General features: G+C 39.5%; 1 protein-coding gene across 2 annotated transcripts in view; it reads left to right on the forward strand.

The window, feature by feature from the left end:
• The window catches only part of sh3pxd2aa (SH3 and PX domains 2Aa), a 309,383-nt gene that overhangs the window by 127,750 nt on the left and 158,663 nt on the right, over nucleotides 1-22,970 (forward strand). For both annotated transcript variants that reach the window (XM_072557306.1, XM_072557307.1), the window contains exon 5: nucleotides 3,593-3,684. In XM_072557306.1, coding sequence (XP_072413407.1) covers nucleotides 3,593-3,684 — 92 coding nt within the window. The remainder of the gene's footprint in view (nucleotides 1-3,592; nucleotides 3,685-22,970) is intronic.

Raw genomic sequence — 22,970 nt, forward strand, 5'->3', positions numbered from 1 at the left:
TGAGGATTATAGCAGTTGGTACAAGAGGCTAATGCCAAGTTGGCCTTCATCTCATCATGGCTGGAGTACAGAGGTGTGGAAGTATGTTTCAGTTTATAAAGCTCTGCTTAGACAACGTTTGGAGAACTGTGCTCAGTTATGGACTCACACCTCAGGAAGAAAGTGCAGTGCAGAATCACTGGAATGATATCTGATGAAAGGCCTTAAATTATGAGTGGAGGCTGCATCTTCTTGAGTAGGCTTGCATCTTCTTGAGTATAAATGATTAGTGGGTGACCTAATTGAAGTTTTTAAGATGATTACAGAATTGTTAGCTCAGAGAGAGTAAAACAATTTCATCTTATGGGAGATTCCTGAGGAAGACAGCATAACCTTAAATTTAGGCCATTCGGTGATAATGTTGGTTAGTTATTTTTCACATCAAAGGTAGTGGAAATCTAGAAAACTCTTACATAGAGGTTAATGCCAAAGAGCTCTTGTGAGTGGATGAATGTGTAATATTAAGGCTGATAGATTTTTGTTTAGCAAAGGCTTTTAATGGCTGTGGAACCAAGGTGGGTGGATAGAGTTAAGGTACAGATTAGCTGAACATGACACCAGGTTATACTCCAGCTAATTGTCTGAAGAAGGAGTGGTGCTCCAAAAACTTGCGGTTTCACATAAACTTGTTGGACTATAACCTGGTATCATGTGATTTTTGGCTTTGTCCATTCCAGTCCAACACCTGCACCTCCACATCGTAATTAAACTGAACAGAAATACAGGCTGGACAGACTCCACTCCTGTGATAGGGTTACGATTTAATCCTATTCCTTCTCCACTCCTGATCCATAATTCCCAAGGTTTTTCACCACTTTTTATTTATTTTACTTTTGAGCCTTTTGTGGTCTAATCGACAGATATCGAAAACCAAACTAAAAGTAAATAACAACCAAATTCTGGAGAAACTCAGCAGGTCAGGCAACATCTGTGGAAAGGGAAAGGACATAAGTCATATTCAACTCTTTCTGTTTTACACTCCACACTTGCTGAGTATTCTAGCACGTTATTTTGGATTACTAGCATCTGCAGCATTTGCCCAGCAACTACTGAATGTTAAACTATAATCCTGGTTCTGTAGTTCAGATTTCTAATAAAAGTTAGCTACATTGCTGTGCTCAGAGCAGACCATTTGCTCCAGGTTTACACCACTTGTTTTCAAAAGAAACATGAAAGAACAAATCTGTCTTAAAGGTGTAGTGTCAGTTCTCTTGATAAACCAGCAAAAGTTATATACCTCAAATTCAATGATCAACTGTGATATCCAACTACAGAGGAAGCTCAATTATCCGGCATTCGATTAACCAAATTTTGGATTGTCTGGTCAAGATCGCAAGGTCCCGATGCTTGGCTAACAAGGTCTGCTCGTGACCTTGGATAATCGAGATTCCTCTGTATTTATGTTGTAAATAAAGTGTAACAGTTATGTGAATACCCCTGTATTACATTTCTATTACTTACTGTGTGTTTTTACATTGATTTTAGGAGGTGTGTTGATGTTTTTACATAGATTTTCTGAGGGATGTTGATGTCTTGAAGCTTCACTTGGTCAGGGTTAATGTGTTTATGTGTGCCTCTTGATTGTGTGGAATATTTGATCAACCTGCACACTCTTGGCCCCATAGATGCTGGTTAATAAAAAGTCTGCTGCAGTTAAAATACCATAAAGTTCGGCCTTTTGTGTTTAGGTGGAGGACGTTGTGGCTCATTCAAAACTGGATGTGGGATAAACCATTGATAACATGGAGCAATGATGGAATAATGAGATGGTGAAGCATTTCATCTGGGAACCATTGGTGTAAATGTGCATAAATAAAAGTGAAATACTCTGGAGATTGGACATTTGAAATCAAAACAGAAATTGCTGGAGAAACTCAGCATGTCTGGTAACATCTATGGAGAGAGAAACTGCGTTAATGATTTGAGTCCTATGTAACTTTTTCAGAACTCAAATATGGAATAAATTGCCACAGGCATTAATGTGGGAACTGATCTCATGCCTGTCCGTGATATTGTGACAAATCATTGGGAAAGATGACTCAAGAAATAAAAACATAGAATGTCCCACCTCACTACTGCAAATGGAGCCCCATTATTCTTGGAGTCATCATACAACTTAAAACTTTATCAAAGTATAGAAAATGCCCAGTTACCTATTGGATAGACAGATTAACAGAAAGCACAGATAAGGTTTCTAAACTTAACAAGAACATTACAAATGAAGAGATTTTAATGATACATAAACAACAATAACTGTTGATATATCACTAATAGTTAAGACTCGAACTCCATTCTGAAACTCCTCTATGCACTCATACAGACATGGATAGACAAGAAATGTAGTGGTTTGGGTTGAGGGAGAAAAATGCAAGGGAACAGTTCAGTAGCACTAGTACCAGTTCTCAGGATTTGATGGAGTGTTCCTTTTGTTTTCCAAGTCCTTCAGATTGCTGATCTTCTCCTTCAGGTTTTCTCACTTCATCACAGAAGGCATAGAGTGACTGTTTTATAAATTATAAAGTCCCAGACTTGTTTGTTAAAAGCAACAGCTAACAGCAACTGACAGGAGAAAATAAACTGACTTTTTTGAGGCCTGCATCCACGCGCACGGGTGCACACACACACACACACCATCTGCCACAGTTTTGTTCACACCCACACACTAGTAGCCAATCATATAGTTGTTGTCAGGCTGATGACTTTTAGTAACTCCACATAACTCCACAAATCAATCAACACTCTGTTAACGGGTTGAATGTCACTTTGTGCACAGACACCAGGGGGTCAGCCCATCTACAAAAGCTTCCCCGATTGTTTGAAGTGTAAACACAAGTTACAATGAGTTTCAGTAACTTGCTTGCTAAAAGTTCAGCAATTCTTTCCTCAGTCCTTTATTGTGAAACACCCCTTTCCTAATTGAGTCTACAATGAAAAAAGAAATAAAATAAAATGATAGTCTTTACAGCTCAGCAGATCAGGGCAGTATCTAGTTAGAGAAACATGTTTATATTCTAGTGTTACTAATCTTCGTTAGAACCAAAGGAGTATTCTCTGTTTGAACCTAGGGCAAAAACCTACATATATAGATAAATGGAAATACTGTACCTGAGGAAAGGGGTGGGATGATGGTGGGCACAAAAAGGGAGATGGGGCTCGCTAAAACACAGAGCCAAAAATATTTATTATTAAGTTATCATTAGTAAATTTATTAGTAAGAGTATTTTTAAAATGTACTAAAATCATAAAATGTAACACAGACTTCAGCTTTAATCAATAAAATAAGATATTTGTTTTGTCTTTTTCACAAAAAATTTAATTTGAATTCTGCTTAATAATGAAACATGTATAGTATCCATATTTGTAATAAAATTAGAAAATGCTGCAGAAACTCAGCAGATCTGACAGCTTCTGTGGCGAGTAAAGCAGATTTAATGTTTTGAGTCCAATATGACTTCTTCTGAACGGATCCATGTTTATAATGTTATTAAAATTTTGTGTGATTATGTATTGGTTTTTCCTTAGTGTGTAACATTCCTTTTTTAATCCGCTCTAGTCTCTGGTCCGACTGCCTCCTCTAATCTCGCAATGTGATGAAGTACTCCGGTTTTTTGAGCCTCGCCCAGAGGATTTGAATCCACCAAAGGAGTGAGTACCTAGCAGAACGTTGACGAACCTCAGTGAGCCCAAGCTGGGTATGCTGAAGATTGAATGTAAAGTGAAGTAAAGTCTCTGCTACAGTCTGGTGCTAAACTAACATGACAATATTCCAGCAAGGCCAGAGATTAGAAACTAGACAAGTTTTGGAAAGATGGAAAATGGATGGAAAAATTGGAAAAAGAATACGTACATCATTAAGACCCACCCTTTTTTTCCAGGATCCTGCCAAACATCCAAACAAAACCTTCAGTATCTGCACCCACCATTGAATCTTGTCATTTCCCATGTGAGGCAAAAGCAAAATAGAAACTCGTAGAATAATTTGATGACCATTATTGGAAATGCCCTCTCAACTCCTACCACCACCACCCTGCCCCATGGTATCACTCACCACCATCACAAAAAAAAATTAAAAATTGATGAGCTCGTAGAATATATGGATTTAACTCCAAGGGATGTTAATAGATTCAGAGTCATTTGGAGCCTTGGTGTAAACATTGGATTAATGAACTTTGGAAAGGACCTGGTGGTTTCAGAAGTGCTACAATGTTAATGGAACATTAATGGAAAATGCGGGAGAACTGGTTACATGGGACAAAAAGTCATATGCTTGTATGAATTAGAAGAAGTATTGCTCCTTTGAGCCATGAGAGAATAATCACATATAAACCCCAATTATAGTGGCAGTGTTCGAGAGGCCTTTTTCTTCTCTGGATTCTGCCCATCTAGCGTCTGCATTAATTATTTCCTGGCTGAAATAAAATTCTGCTGCGGTAAGTATATTGCCAATGCACATAGGTGGCTCAAGGTGCAGGTGGAAGAGGAATCAGGATGCTACCAGGAGGTTGATGAAGAATGTGGGTGTGTGGGAAATGCCAAGGGTGACATTGACTAAATATTGTACCCTGAGGTTTCCCAGATAATGGGCTTTGGGTCCTAGCATATGGGAGGGTTTTGCAAGTTAATATGGGACTGATGCTAGCATAACAACAACTCTGTGGTAAATATCACTAAATGACGGAAGGCTACTCTGGCAGATCAGGAGCTTTCAGTTGTTTTCTCATGGGATGTGGGCATTTCTGTCTAGGCCAGCATTTATTGCCAATCCCTATTTATTTTGGAGAAGTTGGTGGTGAGCTGTCTTCTTCAACTGCTGTGGTTCTTGTGGTGTAGTTAACCACAATATATTGGGAAGTTCCAGGATTTCCAGCAAAAGTGAAGTAATGATGGCATAGCTCTATTAAGATGAGTAGCAACTTGGAGTGGAATTTGCTGGTAGTGGTGTTCCAATGCACCTGCTCACCTTATCCTTCGAGATGATATACTGAAGGGGTTGTACCAATGTCAGGTGATGCCATTTTTGATTAAATAACACCTCAGCTACATTCCAGAGGCTTATGAATCAAGTCCCAGAGTCTTATGAATCAAATCATAACTGGCATTTGTAACCGTTTTGTGTATTTGGATCATGTTGCTCTTTATGGTAGCATTTGGGAAGAGCATATAAGACAAATCAAAGACTTGTTTGAGCAATTATAGTTGGCTGGTTTTGTGATGAAATTAGCTAAAAATGAATTTATGAAAGCAAGACTGACTTAATGGGACATGTGGTTTGACAATGACGCCTGTTAACCACTCTCTTAACCTATCTATACTTTATAGTGATTGTAATGAGGCTAGCCTAGTGGACCTCATAGAATATGAGTTCACTAATTGGAGCTGTCAATCAGGTCCAATCAGGGAGCCCTGGCTGACAGCTTAAAAACAGGAGAGTCAGATGTTCTGCTCACTTTGAGAGATGGCTTTTAGAAAGATGGATCACTGTTAAGGACTTGCCATGTGTAAATAAAGGATGACTTAGTGACTGGATACTGGTTTCCCAAGCAGCTCTCCCACATTTGTGGGAATGGCCGGGTAAGTCCTGGTCTGAGTTATACATCAACTATGCAAGTCCTTTCATAGGCTCTACTATACATTTATGAGGGAGAGACAGAGAATTGGAGGTGTTGCTCCAGCCATTTAACAACTTACAGCTGTAGCCAGAAGGCTTTGGAAATCAGAAGACTTTGGTTGAATCGCAGGAAAGTATTGTAATTTGCATGGGCTTCATACTTTGCAATTAATACAAGTGCAGTCAAGCCCTCCCCAATGGCTTGCTTGCTTGAGTATTATATTAAGTAGAATTTATGAAACCCTAACCGTGGCTGTTTATTGCCCACTGAACTGCAGCAGAATTCTGTTCAACTCATTGGTAGCAGGCAGAGTCTGGTGGATTGTAAGAGATGATGTTGAAAGGAATTAGGGGCATGGTTCAAATGCTCCCACTTCTCACCTGTCTCACCCCCCCCCCCCACACTTAAAGTGTGTTTCTTTCTGAAAACAGTCTTGCATTATGTGTTGATATTTCAGCTGTTAGGAATAACCATGCACCTTGTTCTGAATGTTTGTGTTTTCTCTTTCATTGACCATGTAATCTTGGCCTCTTAGACATACACATGCTTCCACCTAGTGGCTGTTCACATTCTGCTGCATCATGTAATACTGATGACATTTAAATGGTCATATTATACTAGAGCTGCACCTGCATACTGCTGGAAATTCTGTGAAGGGATTTTTCTGTTTAGTACAGTATTGAATATATGTTTCTGTTTTTATCAAAAAGGGACTTAATGTTTTTGTTTCATCTGTTCTGGAGATAGTGATGCATAGAGGTCAACAGCATAGAAAAGGGCCCTTCAACCTATTGAAGTTGTGCTGATCAAAAAACAACCACCTAACTACTCTAATCCCATTTGCCTTCACTTGGCCCATAGCCTTGTATGCTCTGGTATCACATGTGTGCATCTAAATACTTCTTAAATGTTAAGAGGGTTTTGCTTCAACCACTATTACATGCAGTTTTCCAGAGTCCCAGCAGCCTCTTGGTGACAAATAGTTTCTTTCCATCTGTGATGTAAATCTTATACCCCTTACCTTAAATCTATGCCCTTGGTCATTGATCTGTCCACCAAGGGAAAAGGTTTATTCCCATCTACCCTGTTTATGCCCTCATAATTTTATACATCACAATCATGCCCACTCTCGTCTCCTATGCTCCAAGGAAAACATCCCCGGTCTCTCCAATCTCTCCTCATAACTAAAACTTTTGAGGCCAGGCAACATCCTGATAAATTTTCTCTGCACCTTCTCCAGCGCAGTCAGATCCCTCCACAAGATGTGGATTCCAGAACTGCACACCATGGCTGAAATTATAAAGTTCCAGCATTACCTCCCTGCTCTTAAACTCTGTGCGTTGGCTAATAAAGTATCTTACGTGCCTTTTTATCTACTTTATCCACCTATCTTGCTACTTTAAAGGACTGGTGGGTATGCACACCAAGGACCCTCTGCTCCTCAATGCTTCCCGGGGTCCTGTTGTTCATCGTGTATTCACTTGTCTTGTTTGTCCTGTCCAGGTGCATCACCTCACACATATTCAGATTGAATTCCGTTTGTCACTGATAGCCCATCTGAGCAATCCATCTATATCATCTTGTAATCTAAGGCTATCCTTCTTACTATTTATCACTCCACCAACCTTTATATTATCCACAGACATCCTGATAAACCCTCCAACATTCAAGTCTAAATCATTTATATGTAACAAAAATGGCAAGGGCCCTAACAGTGATCCCTGTAGAACCTTACTAGACACGGGCTTTTAATCACAAAAACACCCTGTGACCATCACCCTCTGCTTCCTGCCGCTCACCCAGTTCTGTATCCAATCTGGCAAACTTCCCAATACCTTTCGTATTAGTTTTCCATGTGGATCCCTTTGAAAAGCCTTGTTGAAGTCCAAGTAGACTATGTCAAATACATTGATCTCATCTATACACCTGCTTACCTTTTTGAAAAATTCGATCAAGTTGGTCAGACATAGTCACTCCTTAACAAAACCATATTGACTATTCTTGATTAATCCCTGTGTCTTGTATTTTTATTAATTTTGTCCCTCAAATTACTTCCAATAGATTTAGACAAGTTAGACAATTTCATGCATTGAGAAGATGGTGGTTGGCCTTCTCTTCGGATCACTGTAGTTCTAACAGAGCTCTGATATCAAGGAAGCATGTGACTTAGAGAATATGCAGCTAATGGCTTTTGCTGATCCACGATATCACTGCTGTTGTCCTTCTGAATTATAGTGATTGTAGATGTGAAAATAAACAGGATATTGTAGAATGCCCTTAATTAGTTGGTATCTACTATATGCAAAGTGTCCTGCTTGTCAATGTTGAGTTTTGTGGTAGAAGTGCTGATTTAGTGAAACTACTGTCATCTTGGATGGTGTTGAGTTTTTGGTGTGCTGTTGTATCATATTCAGATAAATGGAGATTGTTCATCATATTTTTATCTTGGACCTTGTGATGGAGAAACTCTGGAGTCAAGAAGGGAGCCTCTCAACACAGGATGCTCAGCTCCTTAAAGCCACTGATATAATATTGCTGATTCAGAAACATTTTAATCAATTGTCATTTAAAAAGGCTGATAATTTCCATCTCCAATTTTACTGGCATATCTTCTGCATCATATGGAATGGTAATGTCTGCAATGAAGCAGTTCTTTCTAAGGCAAATATGTTTGCAGAAGTTAAGAAAAGAAGACATTGTTGTCTCAGGCATGTGTGTAGGATAGAAAGTGACCACATCTCCAAGGATATGATATACAAGGAGGGCTTCTGTTCCAAGAAACCTGCAGTGCATGCAAAGCTTTGTAAGAAGGATTCTATGAAAAGAGACATGAACATGCCTACCCGTTGGAGTAAGTGATAGCCTATTGCTGGTTGAGAGGATGAAAGGGAGGGGTTGAATTTGGTTAGAGTCATAGAGACACACAGCACGGAAACAGGCCCTTTGGTCCAACTTGTCCATGCCGACCAGATTTCCCAACCCAATCTAGTCCCACCTGCCAGCACCTGGCCCATATCCTTCCAAACCCTTCCTATTCATATACCCATCCAGATGCCTTTTAAATGTTGCAATTGTACTAGCCTCCACTACTTCCTCTGGCAACTCATTCCATACACATACCACCCCCTGCATGAAAAGTTGCCCCTTAGGTCTCTTTTATATCTTTCCCCTCTCACCCTAAACCTATGCCCTCTAGTTCTGGACTCCCCCACCCCAGAGAAAAGACTTTGTCTATTTATCCTATTCATGCCCCTCATAATTTTTAACCTCCATTAGGTCACCCCTCAGCCTCCAACGCTCCAGGGAAAGCTGCCCCAGCCTGTTCAGCCTCTCCCTATAGCTCAAATCCTCCAACCCTGGCAACATCCTTGTAAATCTTTTCTGAACCCTTTCAAGTTTCACAGCATCTTTCTGAAAGGAAGGAGACCAGAATTGCATGCAATATTCCAACAGTGGCCCAACCAATGTCCTGTACAGCTGCAACGTGACCTCCCAAATCCTGTATTCTTGTTGCAGTCCATGTTGGAGCAATATAGGTAGGAACAGGGAGGAAATCCTGCTGAAAAAATATCAGATGTTTTACCTGATTGTTGGAATTAATTGGGGCCTGATTGTAATTCAGGTGTCTCTACTGTTTTCCATGTTCATTCTAACAAGAACCTGTTAGCTACAGACATTATCCTTACGTAGTGAGAGTTCAGCACAAGTTCGGAGAGCCTCCTCCTCCATGAGACCACTCTTTAGTCCTCTTGTAGGCATGTGATCCTACATTTCCATCACATCAAAATTATCTTAGACTCATTATGTTCAACCCAGTTGTCCACATTGTGCAATTTGGCATAGGAGTAGAAATATCAAGACAATTAACATATGGCTAAAAGGAGTGGTATGGGAAAGAGAGTTCATTTTCATGCAGTACTAGCACCGCAGCTGGGACATGATGGGACCAGTTTCACCTGAACCTGACTGACAGAGCTGAGTCCCAGCAGAAAGGTTAAATAAGGCAAAGACTTTAAACTCGAAACTTAGCAATCTAATTAAATGGAACAGGACAAGAGAACATAGATAAGACGAAAGTAAGAGAGGACACTTATAACAAGACAATAAATAGAGTTGAACTGGGATTTTAAAAAAATTGGTTAACATTAAGTGACAGGAAATTATGACTGAACAGGGCATTGTTGACTCCCTGATCATTGGGCACATAAGGTAGGGCCTCTCACAGAGAAGTGCAGTCTGGGGTCTGAATGTGCATTCTTTTCTTTCCTTAGCTGCTGACCTTCTACATTAGTATTAATAGTCAAAACTCAAATTGTGTGCAGCTTGATGGGCAAGTTGTTGCCATTCTGAATTATTGGTAGCAAGTCATTAATGTCAATTAGTGCTTCAAGGAGAATCTTAGATTATATTTTAATCTTAGATTATATTAGAATGTTGGCCATTTGAAAGTTGAGAGAGCAGGACCTGGCAGGGGAGACAGGTTTCAGCATCTGAGTACAATGTCAAGTCCATCAAAGATAATCTTGTAGAATTTTTACCTGAAGTCATCCTCAAAAAGAATGCTAGCATTTGTTTGACAATCCATCCATTGAATCTGGAGGATTAGGCAGAGGCATTGCTGATGGAATTTTTCTATTGCTGTTGTATGTTATAGAAACATAGGACGTGGGAGCAGGAGTAGGCCATTTGGTTCTTCAAGCCTGGAACACCTTCCAGTAAAATCACAGCTAATCTAGTTGTGGTCTTGTCTTCACTTTCCTGTCTGACCACCTATCCCATAGAGTCTTGACTCCATTATCTAGGAGATATCTATCTAACTCATTGGTGAATAAATTTAAAATACCAGCCTCCACTACCTTCTGGGGAAGAGAATTTTACACGCTAATTACCCTCTGAGAGAATAAATAGTCTCCTCATCTTGTCTATTCTCTTGAAATCTCATTTGAGGAGACCTTTTATTCTTGAACCATGTTCTGCAGTTTTAGCCTTCCTCACATAGGAAACATCCATTTGTAATCTATCCTATTCAATCCCTTAGGCTCTTATAGGTTTCAATGAGATCACCCCTCACTCTTCTAAACTCCAATGCGTAAAGGCCCAGCCTGCACAACCTTTCTTCGTAAGATAAGCTCTTCGTCCCAGGAATGAGTTGAACCTTCTCTGAACTCCTTCTAAAGCAAATATATCTTGTTTTCAAATAAGGAGACTAAAACGTGGCATGGAAGCAAATGAGATTAGAGTTTTGCATCTAGCTGATATTGAATACTCAGCCCAGAGGGCATTTGATCTTTGGGAACATATTTGCTTAATTCCAGTCCAGATTCTGAAGCTATCTATTCTGAATCTCCCACTTAAGACTGTTGCAGTGATATCTTCATAAAGCAACTGCAGGATTGTGATGATGTTTCTCAGATAACCAGTTCTTTAAAGCACAGTCCACAGTCTTGCAATTTACTAAATTAAATGTATTGCTCAGGACATTGAACTGAAGAGTATTTGATGCTCTTGATAGATCTCTTGGATTTGTATTGCAACACAGGTCTTACCAACAGTTTCTCTGGAATGTCTGAAGCTACACACTCTGGGAGGATTGCCTCAGCCATAGGAAACAGGTGATTCAGAAGAATGCATGTCAGACCTTTCTGTACTATGCACAAGATAATTATGTATCATTTCCACAGCAAATTCTCCTATCTTGAAGACTGCTACAATTGCTGCATTCCTGAAGTTGGCAGGGGATTTCTTCTTCTCTATCATATCTGTAAGATGAATTCATGGAGTCTTGATGTAAGCAAAGGTCCATCAGCTTTGAAGACATCAGAATACCTTTGGGGTTGGAACTTTGTTGTTTATCATCTATATGATTTCTTGTTACAGCAGTCCCATCAATGATGTTAGATTAGATTAGATTAGATTAGATTAGATTAGATTACTTACAGTGTGGAAACAGGCCCTTCGGCCCAACAAGTCCACACCGCCCCGCCGAAGCGTAACCCACCCATACCCCTACATCTACATCTACATCTACCCCTTACCTCACACTACGGACAATTTAGCATGGCCAATTCACCTGACCTGCACATCTTTGGAGTGTGGGAGGAAACCGGAGCACCCGGAGGAAACCCACGCAGACACGGGGAGAACGTGCAAACTCCACACAGTCAGTCGGGAATTGAACCCGGGTCTCAGGCGCTGTGAGGCAGCAGTGCTAACCACTGTGCCACCGTGCCGCCCACACCGTGTTCACCTGTACTTTCCAGGACAGGGTATTGGGACTTACCTTGGTGAATATCAGCAGTCACTGTGGATTCATGGTTGAAGCATTGTTCAAAATATTTCTTCAGTGTTTATGCATGGCATTACCACTGCTGAGAATAGAGCAAAGGGGATTTTGTCCATTTTGCTTCTGTGTATAATTGTCCCTGGAACATCAAAAAATTTTGCAGATCATGAAGAATCAGCTTATTGTTATTAATCTTGTGCTTTACCTTCCTACCACAAATCACTTGTTCCAACAGGCAATGAAGGATTCTCATCTTTTGTTCTAGGAGATTTCATATTTGAGCATATATATTAATCAGTCAATAAAATTTGTGCCATAGATTAACACATCTTTTAAAAATAGCAAATCTAACACAACTTTATTTCTAGAGGGAGAGGAACGAAACTTATGTTAAACCTTAATTGAATCCAAGTTAGACCATGCTTCAAACACTGCATGAACTTCTTACCATTGTATTATAAAAAGGATCTAGATGTAGTAGAGAAGGTGAAATGAAGATGTGAGAGGGTATACCTGAAGTGCATGGTGCTACCACTAGGTGTGGGCTTGATTGGTTCACTCCTTCCCTTTTCCCCCATTAGATTGCAGGAGATTTGTCTTCCTTGAATAGGACATACTTGATAATTCAGTGAAATCACTGAATTCAGTTAACTGCTTATGTGTTGTGTTCACAAAAGAAGCAATAGGACAGATTTCCTTGAGTTTACCAAAGATGGAGGTTAGTATTATCTCTCTCTCTCTCTCTCTCACACACACAAACAGATATTTTGCAAATGAGGGAAAAGAAACAGAAATCATTGGAAAGGTTCTGCAGGTCTGGCAGCATCTTTGGAGAGAAATCAGAGTTAATGTTTCAGGTTGAGTGACACTTGCTCAAAATTGCATCTTGTGTGCCTTTGTCATCCCATTTCCCTATCCCTGTATCATTCGAAGCAAAACGCTCAGAGACACAGTATAGTTTTACCTCCTTCATCTTTATTCCGGCCCTGGAGGGACACAGAGTGATCGTCCATGTGCAGAGGGTCTTCTCTCGAGCAGCACATTCTTAACGAATTATATAGTCACTTGCAGGGAGGAGCATCCAGATAAGGCAACATATATATTTATTGGGCGACCGTTACAATCAGCAAGTGTCAATAGTAAAGATTAAGCCATCTGCTGTGACACAATGAATGTTCTTAACTTTGTTAACTGGCTTCACAGAATGAATACCTTTCACCTTGTTAACTGACTTCACATACTGAATACATCTAAAGCTTGTTAAATTACTTTACATAATGCTTTTCCACCTTGTTAACCCACTACACTTGCCTCTAGGACGTCATTGCTTACTGCAAGTGCGAGCTGAACCTTTTGTTTCACAAGAACTCAAAAGTTAACTCTTTTCCTACCTGCTCATACCGTATACATTTTCTCATTCCCTCCTTTTATCATTTTATGATAACCACCTAGATTGCACTACCAGCTTTCATAAGACTCTGACAGCCAGTATTTAAGCAAGTTTTCGACACACAGCATACAATGATTATAACAACAAAAATTACTAGTCTGTTACAGTAAATAGAGTTTGAAGAATCCTCCCATGTGGAAAAAATTCATGCTCAGTGGTTAGCACTGCTGCCTCACAGTGCCAGGGTGCCAGGCGACTGTCTGTGTGGAGTTTGCACATTCTCCCCGTGTTGGCGAGGGTTTCCTCGAGGTGCTCGGGTTTTCTCCCACAGTCCAAAGCTGTGCAAGAGAGGTGAATTGGCCATGTTAAATTGCCCATAGTGATAGGTGCATTAGTAAGAGGGAAATTATTTTCCTTCAACAAATTGATACTTGGCTAATGTGAAAGCTGTCAGGAAATGTATTTCAAAGGTCTGGAACAGCAAGAAAACAACAAAATGTTTCCCGTGCTTTAGCAATTGAAGAGGCAGTTTCAGTTCTGATTTAAATCTCAAATATTCGTGGGAAACAAATGCAGAATATTTTAAACTATGTTCTCTAAATGAAACTTCCCAAATAAAACAGTCAGAATTACAGTGGCAACTTTGGTAGAGATCAACGTTCTTTGAATTTGCAATATGAAGAGGGCCAATGAAGATTTAACTACTGAAACAAATACTGAGCTATAGAAGCAATCATCCCAGCACCCACAAACGGAACTGCATTAGAACATTATTTCAATGAGCCACCACACACTGCAGCACAGAGGTACTACGAAGAGCAGAGGAAAATCACCTATTCAATGTATTCAAAAAGAACAGTTATCCAATGAACACAGTCTGCCAATTTCTCAGCAACAAACCAAAACAAGCAGACAAAACATGTCCAGAAGCCCCAGCCACTCTCTCCTACATCAAAGACTCCCAGAAGTGACTCCCAGACTACTCAGATTTCTTGGCATCATGGTAACCCATAAACACACTGACCCACTAAAACAGCAGCTAATTATCTTGAAAGACACTATACAGACAACAAACAAAGCTAATGTCACTTACAAAATACCTTGCAAGAACTGTAACAAACACTACATTGGACAACAGGCAGAAAAACACATTGAATTGAGATTCTGATTCAAACAAGGCAAAACAGTTAATTAAAGGATTTTCTGAACCAGTATTTTAACAACCAAAATTTTTAAACAGCAAAATCTCTCAGCATGGCACAATTTACATTGAAACTTTCCTTGTTCAACCCATGTATTAATACAATCTTAATTTCAGCGTTTCTCATTTTATTTGCATCCTCTCACTGAAGTTACACTTATAAAAAGAGAAAGCCCTCTCAGTGGACCACATAGCGTTGCAGTCCAAGCCACTCTTCCCTCCAGTACAAAGACCCGCGGAGCCTCAAATTTCACCACTAGGGGACTTTAACCCTTTTCTCACTTTACTCCTCAATCAAACGCAGAGGACTCGAATCTCAATTAAACACAGAGAACTTGAATCCCACTTAAACACAGAGAACTCGAATTCCACTTAAACACAGAGAACTTGGAATCCCACTTAAACACAAAGAACTTAAATCCCACTTAAACAAATAGAAGTCAATGTCAATTAAACACAGAGAACTCGAATTCCACTTAAACACAGAGGACTCGAACCCCTATTTGTCAGTACTTTGGGGACTCTAATCCCTGTTTCTCAGTATGTTAGGGACTCTAACCCCTGTTTCTCAGCGCGCAAAGGACATGAACCTCAATTTAACCCAGGGGACTCGAACCCCAATACTGCTTAGAGGACTCGAACCTCAAGTTAACCCGGAACTTGAACCAATACAGCGTGGAGGACTCGAACCTCAATTTAACCCCCCAATAATATTGCACAGCGGACTCGAACTTCTGTTCATTAGCGCGCTTACAAAACCGTGTCTCCCGACTTAACTAATTATTGTTTGAGGAGTCCGTAGAATATAGAGCGATCGAGTGAGGGGACCATTTCTGACACACAGGAATATTGAGAGGGACCAAAGTTTAAAATCTTACCCTGTGTGCCGTCTTGCGATACCAGTGTTCCGGGCAATCGCTGACACTGTCCGATCTTAACTATTCGTTTGGCTGACTACGCCGATATTGTCATCCTGGTTCCCTATCCCCATATCAGTCAGAAGCAAAATGCTCAGAGTCACAGTATTGTTTTACGTCCTTCATCTTTATTCTGGCCCTGGAGGGAGAGAGATCGATTGCCTATGTATATAGGGACAGGAGTTCTCAGTCTTCTCTCAACTAGCGGATTCTTAATGCATTATATAGTTACTTGAAGGGAGGAGTATCCAGATAAGGCAACATACAAATTGATTGGCTGACCGTTACAATCAGCGAGTGTCAATAGTAAAGATTAAGCCACCTGCTGTTACACAATGAATGTTCTTAACCTTGTAACTGGCTTCACGTAATGAATACTTTTCACCTTGTTAACTAACTTTGCATACTGAATACTTCTTCATCTTGATAATTGACTTTACATAATGAATGCTTTTCCACCTTGTTAACCCACGACCCTTGCCTCCAGGATGTCATTGTTTACTGCAAGTTCTTATCTGATCTGAGTCATGCTAGCTGAACCTTCTGTTTCACAAAACCTCAAACCTTAATACTTCCCCTACTTGCTCTTACCATACACACTTTCTCACCTTGATACCTATCACAATCATCTCCTCTCTGCATCAGCCTATCGTCATTCCCACCTACCTTGCCCCCAGCAACATCCCCCCATTTAATTCTCATCCCCTCCCCCCCCCAGTCCTGATGAAGGGTCCTCCCCGAAATATCAACTCACCTGCTGCTCTGATGCTGCTCTATTTGCTGTGCTTTTTCCAGCACCACATTTTATCGACTCTGATTCTCCAGCATCTGCAGTCTTCACTAACTCCCACCTGCCTGAAAGGAAAAGAAAATGTTTCTTGTTAGCACGTCGAATGAGCTGGAGGATGATGTGGACTGGGGAGTGGTGCAGCCCTGAGTCAGTGTGATGAGATCCTGGTGGAGAGAGAGGTGCATATGTTGAGGCATGGCACTGAGTGTGGATCTCAGATTGCAGGGTGAGAGCAGCTGGCTGTGGAATGTTGAGCATTGCGGAGATACCTATAAGGAGAAAATGAGGACTGCAGATGCTGGAGATGCCTGTAATTCTGGTGGATTTAAACCACAAACGATGAAACTTGAGTTGGAATCCACAAGTAGTGAGCCTGAGCTGGAGGGAGTCACTGAGGAGTGTGATGTGACTGTGGAAATGAGTTTTAGCAAATACCTGGTCAAATGCCAGAATTGACGGTGAAATTAATGAAGGTGGACAAGAAAAAAGATTGGAATAGAATGGAAACTCTGTCGGCGAGAGGAGCAGAACTCCTTCAAGGTGGGTATGCCTAGAAAAGAAGTGGCAGTCAGTTAAATACTAAATAAAAATTGAAAGAACATCTGCAATTCTTACTGATTTTCACAAGTGAGGAAGTTTGGCCAAAGTAAAGTCCATAAAAAACAAAAATAAGGATATATTTGTGGTTTGGGGACCTAGCAGATTTAAGGCAGAGTTCAATGGCCCCATTGCTTCTAATTTAAAGATATAGTTGACTAAGTTGTTTGATTCTCTGGATATAAATGAATTCTTTATTGCATATTCGTGCTGCACATTGAGAGGAAGTCGAACAATAACAGACAATATTCAGAACTTGCAGGTTGTGTGGAGAGACAGACCACAGGTACCCCAACTTTGCTTCTCTGCTGCTTGTACAGTTCCTCAGAGAAAGAATGTGTTTAAAATCCACAGATGGTCACTTGTCAAGTGCTTGCTCTCTCTAGTTGTCACTAGTTGAAACATGATCAGTTATTCCCATTGTTCCTTATTGGTTAGCTCATATCTAGGGAGCTATCTTAAACAGAATCCCATTGTCCAAACCATTAATCCTTCCACAGGTGATTGTCATAGGTGCTTGTAAGGAGTTAGGAGATGTGGGATCCTTTCTACTCTTTAGGAATCATTTGGTGTCTTTGCAAATTTACTGCCTTCGTTCCACCGTTGTGTGCAATTAGGTGACCATCATTTCTTTTAGAAATCAGTTTTAGTCTGTGTTTTTAAAAGGTTTTTTTCAAATTCATGTTTCAAACTGGCAGAGTAATAGTCATTGTTTGGCACGAGCACCTCTTTGTGACAATTGGTAAACATTAACAGGAAAGGATTTACAGAGTGGAATTAATTTCTCTCGAGAAAATAAGGCTGTGTGGCAATTATATAGCTCCTTAAGATTATGTTTTAGTGGATTTGATACGGGAAGACTGTTATCTGTTGCTAAGAAGAATGTAACTAGAGGTCGTTGATGTATGATAGTTACCAGGAAATCAGGGTGGAATTCAGAAGATATTTCAACCCATAGAGTGCTGAGGATGTGAAACACACTACAACAGGGAGTGTGTGAAGTGAACAGTGTATGTGCATTTAAGGTCAAGGTAGACAAGCATTTCAAAGGAATAGATGGTTATGATGCTAGATTTAGATGGGAAAATATCAGAGAAGGCCAGAATAACACTCAAGTATGACCTGATTAGGCTGGATAGTTTGTTTCCATAATATAACTAATAGATTCTGGTCACTGGTGTCCATCAGGATATCAGTGACTGGGGTGGTTAATGCATTTCTTTTTGGAGATGGTCATAGCTTGGCACTTACATGGTACCAATCTTATCAGTTACTTCTCTGAAGGGCCTGGAAGTTGAGCACAACTTGTGGATAGACATGAACCGCTTTGGTAGTGGAGGAAATGTGATCAGAGCGTCTAAACAAAAACTATTACCTGGCCAAAAACACTTCTCTGAAGATTTGGTTTAAAGAATGTTATCGATTTTGCTTAATCCATGACTGCAAGTAATTTTTTTTTTAGTGAGTATCTGGTAAAGACGAGTGGTCCTGTTGGTCTTTGATGGCAGTGATTGGCCTGAACCCAGAAAGTAATGGACGGGGCCACTGTATTGAGTTAATCAAATTATGTTTTTATTAGCTGGTGTTTTAGGAGCACAGCATTTTGTTCGAAGTGTAGCTCAGCAAATGCTGGAGCAGATTTTTGGCTTCAAAACCTGAATGTAGAAAATGCCTAATCATTCAATTGATTCATGACACTTTGTTTCTACATTCTTATTGTTGTTAGAGTGGCAATAGTTTAATCTGTTGCAGTTGATATTTCTGGTGATATTGTTGTTATACATAGTTTATTGTTCAGGAGAGTGAGAATGGAGGATTGGAGAAAATGTGCTTCCTTGTTTCTATAGTATTGAATGTGATTTTCTGTTGTGTCACCATGTTCTTTGATCACAGTCCAAGTTAGATGCTCAGCTCGTATATTTCTGCACAGATCATAGTCATTTTCTTGTCAATGGATGCAATAATAAATTGGACATTATCTGGTAAGAGAGAGAGAAAAGATTAACTATGAATCACTACCACCAAGAAGGAAATATTTTGCTATATTGCAAATACATGTAATGTTCCTATAAAGATTTTAACTGTTTGCATGCTTCGGACTAAGGTTTTGAAAACTCCACACAATTTGTTTGATGTGGAGCACATGCACTTTTTGAGGGAAATACTTAATTAACTAATTCCAGAAAGCCTAGATGCTGTTAGGCATTCAGAACTGTGCTTACAGGAAACACAGCAAGCTTTCTGCTCCTAGTCCAAATCACCTGACATTATGACATTGGTTTATGTTTGTGGATGAGTTTGGTGAAAGTGTGAGTATAAAAAGGGACAATGATAAGATTGGATGGAGAAGAAAAAAACCTAAGGATAACTTAGATATCACATTACACACAATGCATTCCATACCTAATAGGAATTCTGTGATTTCAGAGATCTTAATCCTGTCATTGGTTAAAGGATCATTGTATTGATCTTCACATTTAGATTCAAGTTGGAAGATGGCGACATAGTAGTAATGTATGGTGACAATGCAAGTGCAAAGGGAGTACTTGCTGCATATTTCTTGGCGCTGTTTGTAATGCCAATACTTGTGCCTGAAAAGCTTTCATTCGTAAAGTACTGCAGATCTGTAGAATAACTAAAGTGGAGTTTTCAATAAATATCCCAGCAGATCAATGAAAATGATCAGGTTAAAATGCAACCATTTTAAATCAGAATATGCCAAGTGGATGATCAATCTCATCCTTCTGATTTTTCCAGCTTCACAAATGTAATTTAGCCAATTTGATTTACCTCACATGATTTCAAATAGAGCTAAGTGCAATCAATAGTGAAGGCTTGAGCTGTGAGAACATTCTGGCAGCAGTGCTGAAGACTTGTGCTCCACAATTTGCCTTACGCCTAGTCAAGCTGCATGATTACAATATTGGCATCTACCCAACAATATAACAAGTTGCCTAGGTGTGTCCTGTGCACAAAATGTGTAGCACATCCATCATAGACCCATCAATCTACCCTTGATTTTCAGCAAAGCATGGAAGAGGTCGAGAGTGATGTCAGATGGCAGTTATTCATCATGCCAACCTATGTTCAGTCAGAGTCTTGTTGGGTCTACTTAGATCATTAATACCTTGGCTCAAATATGTGAAAGCTTATGGCATAAAGGCAGCATTTGACAGATATGGCACAGTTGTAGCTGGGACTTAGTGTTGACTGGGGGATGAGGCTTGTGGTGGCTCAGTGCTTGTGGGTTGGGAGTGTAGAGGTGAAGCCTGGTGTTGGTTAGTGGGGGGATGTGGCGGTGGCTCAGTGCTGACCAGATTAGGGTTGGGGGTGGGTTGGCCAGCTGTTTGTCCTCTTGCTTGGTGGCTTGTTTCATCTAGCAAAGTTTCAGCGTTGTCAAGCTCCCAAAGGATATTCTTTGTTGAAGAAATATTGATTAAAAAAGAAACCACATTAAAGAAAGTGAATATCACAAACTCACTGTAGTTCACAATTAAACAGGACCTATTGAGGTTGTGGGATCATCGTCAAGTAATGACCGGAATCAGTGAGTGGCGAAAATAGCCTCTTTTATTCAGTAGCACAGCACAAGTTCGAGGAGGCAGTAGAATTCCAAAATAAACTACTTCCAAGAGTCCCTATATACACAGTTCTTACATATATTAAAGTTCCATTATTATGCTGTTACTATTTTATCTATAGTACACAAAGGTTTGAAGGGCTTCTATCATGGGAGACAGGAGATGGGTTAAAACATGTGCTAAGTGCTGGCTGCTACTTCTCATGTGATTAAGAGTGTCAGTCTGGTCAGCTTGCATAATTAAGAGGTGTGAGTAAAAATACTAGGTCTATATGCTCTAAATAAGTTGGACATTGTACCTGTACTTAATAAAAGAATACAGGATATTAAACTGATTACCACAGTTGGGTTGTGAAATTTATTTACTGGTTTGAGTGATTATTTGTTGGTGTGAGTTTCATTCATTCAAGTAATTTCATGAAAGCGCCGTTTTGGTAGTTTCTTCGAGGGATAATGGTCCAGTATTTAACAGGTACATATTAATTGGGGAAACTGTTTAGCATTCTGTAATCTATTCAGGTCCAGGAGATGATTGGCAAGGGCTGATTAATATTATAATGTTTCATGGAGACATGATGATGGGGAAAGTATTGTTCTGTATGCTACACTTATTCAGAGATAAAACTGCTTGTCGCAAGGGGTGATAAAGTGTGAAAATGTAGTAATGGGTTTGAAAGGGTTGTTTTGATTAGAAAGGGTTGTTTTAAATTTGGTCTATCATATGATAGTAAAATAGACTACAAAACTGTGGTTTTATGAATGAATGAATGCAAATGTATTATAGTAAATAATGGGTTAATACAAGGTTTTGAATGAATGAACGAACAGAAACCTGGTATTAATGAATATAGTGAGCTGGTGAGTGAGTTAGTAAAGATAACCTAAAACACAATGTCTCACAGGTAAATGCTGGATGCACTCAACATACCAAGTGGCATATATGAAGATATAACAATTTTAATGTTTATTGCACAGCTTCCAGCCAGGTATCATGGAACATAACTAGAGAAAGTGAATATGAAAAGGGACTAGATACAAAGATTTAAGGAGAAGAAAAAATCTTAAGGATAATGCAGATATTGCATCACACACAATGTATTCCATATTTAATGGAAATTACATGATTTCAAACAAAAATTAATCCTGTCACTAGTTAAATAAAGTGTTCTGATGATCTTTTAGATTGAGTTAGCAGATGGTGGCATAATAGTAATGTATGAGTAGTAATAACTAGTAATTCAGAGGCCCAGACTAATGCCGTGGAAACGCAGTAGCTAGTGGAATTTAAATTTAATATTGAAAGAAAGGCTGTATTTGAAAATGGTTTCTGTAATGGTGACAATGAAATTATCATCATTTGTAATAAATCTCAAATCGGTTCACTAATGTCCTTAAGGGAAAGAAATTTGGCATCCTTATCTGGCCTGGCCTACACATAGCTTGGCCCACAGAAATGTGATGACCTGTGTAGCAAGCCAATCATTTCCAAGTCAACTAAGAATGAAGTAAAAACATTGCCTTTTCCAACACTGCTCACATCCCACCAAAGAATAAAAGCAAACTATGTGATTACTACCTAATTTCACAGGATGCAAGAGAAATAGTTTCCAAGGAGCAAAAAAAATGAAAGAATAATTCATTTTCTTCATTATCTTTTTGTTTTAGTCAAGCCACCTTTCAGTCTAATCAGCTCCAGAGAATATCAACTCAGTTAATTATCCTGTCATTTCATGGACCTTTTACCCCAACTATTGCACAAAGATCCTTCTTAAATATGAAGACCAAGATTTCACAGACTATGTCAGGCATGACCTCATCAAGCCCTGTACAATTGTTAGATGACTTCCTTATTCCTGTACTCGATTCCTTTTGCAATAGTAATTTCACTTTGATTGCTTGCTGTACTTGCTTACAAACTTGTAGTGTTCCTTGCCTGAGCAAGCCTCTTTGAACATCCACAGTTGTAGTTTCATCCTCTTTAATGAAACTTTGCTTTTCTATTCTTACGATCAAAGTGAATAACTTCTAATATTTCCAAATTAGACTTCATCTGCTATGTTATTACCCACCTACTTATCTCTTTATTACCTCTCTTGTGTTTTTCTAATAACTTAAATTTTCCAACGTTTTGTATTTTCATTACACTTTAGGTTCATTTCCCTTTACCTGTTTTCCTAAATCATTAATATAAATTGCAAATAGCAGATGTTATAGCACTGATCCTTGTGATATTCTACTGGTCACAACTGCCAGTTTGCCACATTTGCTTCTCTTTGTTTCCTGTCTGTTAACAAATCCTCTATTGATGCTGTAAAGACTGTGACAATTTATTTCCTGTTGTTTTGATTGTGGACTAAAATAGGGAAAAAAACCTTGTTTTTAAAAGAATTGCTGCACTTTGAAAAACAATTCACTGAAACTCATTGTGTGTGTGATGTTTACACTGCTGCTTTGTTCAAGCAGCGGGGCGAGGGGAGGGGGGAATAATGTTTGCTAATGATGCAACACCAGGGTGTATAAGAATGAGATTTGGCCAGCACTGAGTAGCTGATTGGCTTGTGCAG

This window comes from Chiloscyllium punctatum, chromosome 38 (assembly GCF_047496795.1).
Source record: "Chiloscyllium punctatum isolate Juve2018m chromosome 38, sChiPun1.3, whole genome shotgun sequence".
In the NCBI taxonomy this organism is placed as follows: Eukaryota; Metazoa; Chordata; class Chondrichthyes; order Orectolobiformes; family Hemiscylliidae; genus Chiloscyllium; species Chiloscyllium punctatum.